General features: G+C 32.8%; 1 protein-coding gene across 1 annotated transcript; it reads right to left on the reverse strand.

Annotated features, from left to right (window-relative positions):
* Nucleotides 1–2,974: 2,974 nt before the first annotated feature.
* LOC135930855 (uncharacterized) lies at nucleotides 2,975–4,264 on the reverse strand. Its single transcript, XM_065467650.1, has one exon. It carries the CDS (start codon nucleotides 4,262–4,264, stop codon nucleotides 2,975–2,977), a length of 1,290 nt encoding a protein of 429 aa, XP_065323722.1.
* Between the last annotated feature and the right edge of the window lie 1,736 nt (nucleotides 4,265–6,000).

The raw sequence follows: 6,000 nt of genomic DNA on the forward strand, positions 1-6,000 counted from the left end.
TTATTAAAATTAATTATAAAATTTTGTCACTTTTTTTTTAAAGGCCATTTTAATTTAATAAATTTTACACTGCCTCAGAACCCTGATCAAAAATATGTTATAATTTTAAAATTACTAAAAATTGAAAAATCCGGGTCTGACGATTTTGAAAAATATATCAATTTCAAAGTTGGTAAAAATCAGATAATGGAAGCATTCAATATTTATCACTCCCCCTCATATTTTTGATTTTCCATTTGTAACAGTCAAAATAAAGTGTCAACCAAAATATCCGGGTCGGGTTGCCGATAACGGGCTTGAAATTTAAATCCTGCTCGTGCCCTAAAATTTTTATCTCTGTAGATCTCCGATAAAATAATAATATAAAAAAATTGTCCCTCTCGTGGTTGATGACTTGAGTTTAATACAAAATTTGAAGGCAAGGAAAGCATTATGGAGAGCTACAAGGTTTTTGAAGGAATTTTCTAACGGAGAAACTAGTCCATAGCAGCCTTGAATCGATTGATTGCAAAGATTGATGATACCGGATCAGATTCACAGCTTAAACTTTGAATTATCAAGAGCAAATGGTCAACAATTAACTTTACTAGGATGGTTAAGGAGGCCAAAAGTCCTATACTATCAATATTGTTGCTCTAATCTCAGAAAGTGGTTGAAGATGAAAGAAATCTTATTAGAATTACAAACCCCTTCCGCCACTTTGTGCTCCTCATTTAAAGACTATAATTCTCGGATTTAATATAAGAGCTTTCAATTTTGGAATAATTTTAAAACAACCCAGATTTTTTTCGCTCTTATTTTATGTCCCATATTTTAGGCTTAGATGGGTTTAATCAATATCTAGACTATTATATTTGAAATCTTTAATAATATCTGTAGTAATCCAAAAGTAAAAATTCCTGAGATTGTCTAAAACAATAAGGATGATTTTTCCAGAGTTTCACTTCTACCTCAAATCCAATTAATGATATTCAACTTTAGATGCTTACTCATCTTAAAGATTAACATTTAGAATGTATAAAAAAATATATGAATAAGATTGTAATTATGTGATACGTGAAATTAAGCGCACTAGCCCTATAATGTCGTATATATATCAAAATATATATATACAACAGAGCAACGCTTGGTTCTCTCAAGAAAAAACCCATCTAATTGGGATAGAAGATGGGAACTAATTAAATAATTAAGAGGACCATCCACGTTTTATTGGCAGGCCGCGGTTACCTGTGCGCGCAAGAAGCAAAACCTCTTACTTAAACGCCCATGGGAAATAAAAAGAGAAATAAAAGCCCATGCCCGATTAAATAAACTTTTTGGTTACAGGAAGGGTAATATTGGCTATTTTAATTTTATTTTAATTTGCGTTGAGAGAGATCTTTACATATATATACTAAAGATACTAAAAGGTAATATAGATTGACTTATATACACCATATAGTATTAATATAATAATATTAAAAGAAAATAAGGTATCAGAACTTACGTATAGGAAAATAAAATCGAATGATCGTCCATGAAGAGTGTAGAGAAAAAAAAAATTGGCTTTAAATATATAGATGAAGTGATGATGGGGACAGGGAGGAAGTAATGATGGGGACAGGGAGGAATGGATAAAGTCACAACGTATTATCGTGGGGGGAGGTTAGTGGTCAATAAGGTAATTGGCCTTTATTTTTAACAGTTTATTTATCGCGTTTTTATTATTATTTATCTGGGTGAATTGCGTTAGGCTAATATTCATCTTTACGATATCTGTTAGGGTTTTGTTTAGCCAGTACGTTTTGTATTTGTAGTAGCTCTTGTTTTTGTATATCGAGAGCCAACTAAGGGCCTCAAATGCTAAATTATTATCCGCGTTCCTCATAATATGAGCAAACAGTTGAACTCTTCTCTTTTTGAGTTGGACTGCTACCGGAGTATGTTTGGATAAACTCCATAGACTTACATTTGAAATGACTCTAGGATATATATATCCATTAATAAGTCTCAGACATCTATTTACAAACACCTGAAGCTTCTTTATCTGGGCCTTGTTGACATCCCACGTATCACTTCCATATAGAAGAATAGGAATGATCATAGAGTTGAAAACTTGTAGTCTGCTCTTAACCGAGATCTCCCTGATCATCCATAATTTAATATATTTGTAAAACACTGCTTTCGCGTGTTTCAATCTTAATTCTACCTCATTCTTTATGTGTCCTTTATTATCCAGATTTACTCCAAGGTACTTAAACTCCTTAACCGATCTAATCCCCAATAATTCCGTTGTCCGTACCAGGTTTGTCTCTGCCCATGGAGAGGGCATAACGACTGTTTTATTCATGTTTATAGTTAATCCTATCTCTCCACTATAAGCTTTAAGTATATCAAGAATACAAGAGGCCTCCTCTAGAGATTTAGTAATTATTACTATGTCGTCAGCATAGGAGATTATACGATGTTTCAAGTTTAGGTTGTCGCGACTGGATAAAGTTAAAAGATTAAACGCTCCCAGCGTATCCGCAATTATTTTGTTCATAATGATGTTGAATAGAATTGGAGATAAGACGCATCCTTGCTTAACTTCTTTCCGCACCATGAAGGATGGAGATTGAATATTTTCTACTTTAAAGGTAGCCATCAATGAACTATAGTGGTTACTCAGGATTCTTACTATATTTACATCCACACCACTATCTGTTAGGATTTTCCACAGAACCTCGTGTTTTATGCAATCGAAAGCTTTCCTAAAATCTACGAAGATGAATAGAAAAGGGAGCTTATATCTATAGCATTTCTGTAGAGTGATTTTTAATGCTAGTATGGGTTGCAGGATATTTCTGCCTGGTCTATATGCACAAATATTGTTTGATAACAGGTGGTTTGTAGAATTTAATATACGGTTCCTTAGAAGTACCATGAATACTTTAGAGGCGATAGATGTCAGCGCAATCGCTCTATAGTCGTCAAAAGTAGAAGGATTAGGAACCTAAGGGAAGTTGCAAATGAAGGATAAGTTCCATTCTCTAGGAGTGACACCAGAAGCCCAGATCTTGTTGAAGACCATAAGTAAAAACACAGAAATGTAATCAGGAGAGACTTTTAAGTGCTCCGCTTTAATGTTATCCAGTCCCGTCGCTTTGTTGTTCCTTAGTTTAAGGATAGCCCTCTTAATCTCCCCAGTTGTAAAATTTGAACTAGGAGGAATTTGGTCGCACTCTGTAAATGAAACTAGATGTTCAGAGTTAAACATATACGAATAATGGTCCAACCAGAGCTTCATCTGCTCCTCGGGGTCACATATAATATTGTTATTTATCTTCAGTTTCGGGAGACTTCTAAAGTTCGAAGATTTGCAGAAAAGCTTTAATTTTTTGTATGCATCGTACAATTTATTGCACTTCATGTCTACTTCGATCTTCTTAGCCTTCTCAGCAACATATTTGCGCCTATCTGATCTTAGGAGTCTTTGAATTTGTTTCCATAAATCCTTGTCCCTGTGACTCTTAGATTTCAATTCAGCAATCTTAGACGCCGTAATCGGGGAAACCCAATCACTGACGGGAGGGCCTCTAATATTCGTGAAGTCCTTACAAGTAGACAGCAAGATACATTTAAAATCACTCCAACATTTTTCTAAAGTTGAATTTTGATTGCTTTGCAAGAATTGCTGAATATTCAATGAGAGTCTGGTAGAAATCGCGTCCTTGACTAGTGGGAGTTTTAGATGGTTAAAATTATCTTTAAAATCTAATTGTCTAGGTAACCTATCAGTGGCATTACACCTTGTGTTTTTGTTCCTCCATAGGTCGCTTTTAATCATTAAGCAACCTACCACCATTTTGTGGTCAGAAATATTAATGGTGGTCATTGCTTTAACATCAAAGAACCAACTGTGAATATTTGATAAGATAAAATCGATCTGTGAGGAATAATTATTCCTATAAAAGGTATAAATGTGTTGATTTTTGTGTTTGAAGAAAGTATTTTCAATCTTCAGACCATTATTTTTGCATAATTCAAGTAGGGAAAGGCTGTCCGACCTATTTGGGCTAATCATCGTAAAATTTCCAATAGTTTTGTTTTTTATATACATCTCATCTTTTCCTATTTTGGTATTAAAATCACCTAGGATTATCATATTGTATCTCTTTGGGAGTGTATCAATGACGTTTACTAGTTCATCGAAGAAATGTATTCTTTCCTTTAAGTTTGGGGGTGTATAAATATTCAGAAGTATTGTTGGCTTAAAGGCCGTATTTAAGTAAAGGGCCGCCATCCTTTCAGAAATTAGGACAAATTTTATGATATATTTAAATAGATTGTTTTTTACTAGAAAGGCGGTACCCGACCATTTATTTATAGTAATACCCGAGTTTAGCAGAGAAAAATCCCTAAACACTGCTTTCATATCGTTTCTTAGGTGAGTTTCCTGTAACGCGATTATGTCAATATTCTCGTTCGAGAGAGTAGTTTGATAAAAATTTATATTTTATTATGTAAGCCGTTTATATTATACGTAGATATATTTAAGGGACCTTTAATTTCTAACATGTTTGGGGAATAAGTTTGTTTTATGGAAATGGGAGCTGATATATCTGGGACTAAAACCTCTATTCCGACAATACGCTAGAATTCGGGTAAGTACGTTAAAAAATAGAGGAAAAATGTTTGGTTGTTAAATACAAAAAAGAATTTTATATAAAAAACAAATTTTAAATTTAAGAATAAAATTTTACTCAAGTATAAAATAAAAGGGAAAATGAAATAACTATTTATTCGGAAACGAGAGAAACGGTCTCTGCTAAACTCGGGTATTACTATAAATAAATGGTCGGGTACCGCCTTTCTAGTAAAAAACAATCTATTTAAATATATCATAAAATTTGTCCCAATTTCTGAAAGGATGGCGGCCCTTTACTTAAATACGGCCTTTAAGCCAACAATACTTCTGAATATTTATACACCCCCAAACTTAAAGGAAAGAATACATTTCTTCGATGAACTAGTAAACGTCATTGATACACTCCCAAAGAGATACAATATGATAATCCTAGGTGATTTTAATACCAAAATAGGAAAAGATGAGATGTATATAAAAAACAAAACTATTGGAAATTTTACGATGATTAGCACAAATAGGTCGGGCAGCCTTTCCCTACTTGAATTATGCAAAAATAATGGTCTGATGATTGAAAATACTTTCTTCAAACACAAAAATCAACACATTTATACCTTTTATAGGAATAATTATTCCTCACAGATCGATTTTATCTAATCAAATATTCACAGTTGGTTCTTTGATGTTAAAGCAATAACCACCATTAATATTTCTGACCACAAAATGGTGGTACGTTGCTTAATGATTAAAAGCGACCTATGGAGGAACAAAAACACAAGGTGTAATGCCACTGATAGGTTACCTAGACAATTAGATTTTAAAGATAATTTTAACCATCTAAAACTCCCCCTAGTCAAGGACGCGATTTTTACCAGACTCTCATTGAAAATTATGTAATTATAATTACTCTATAAAATCACGATTATTTTGATTAGAAATCAATTATAATTTTTAAAAAAGGAATCATTAATCAATTACAAAATTTTGTAAATCATTGTAATTAGAAATTAATCAATTTTCTTAGTAATGCCCATTTATTGTGTTTAGTGATTAACTGAATAAATGTGGTGCTTATTCTGAGAGAGGATATCAACCCTGCTATCAAGATATTCAACTAACTTTTAGATATCAAAAGTATTTGAAAGTGATCATCGAATAGCTAAAGAAGTTTGAACTATGTCATATAGATTGGTAAAAACTAATGAAATTCCTTTTGTTGACGTTTGCGTTAAGATTTACTTCATAGGGTAGAAATTAGTAGTTGTCTACATCTAAATGAACATGTTGGACTTTTTTGAAATGAGAAATTACGTTGGCTATATCTTTAGCACAAATCACTAAGGTTAGATAATTTTAGTGTCCATGATACGATCGAATAAGTTGTGTGAGAAACA

The sequence above is a fragment of the Gordionus sp. m RMFG-2023 genome, chromosome 1 (assembly GCF_954871325.1).
Source record: "Gordionus sp. m RMFG-2023 chromosome 1, tfGorSpeb1-WG-v2, whole genome shotgun sequence".
Taxonomy (NCBI): Eukaryota; Metazoa; Nematomorpha; class Gordioida; order Chordodea; family Parachordodidae; genus Gordionus; species Gordionus sp. m RMFG-2023.

What these genes read in the sequence shown, in the direction of transcription:
- LOC135930855 (XM_065467650.1), bottom strand. Translation starts at nt 4,264, where the DNA reads ATGGCGGCCCTTTACTTAAATACGGCCTTTAAGCCAACAATACTTCTG.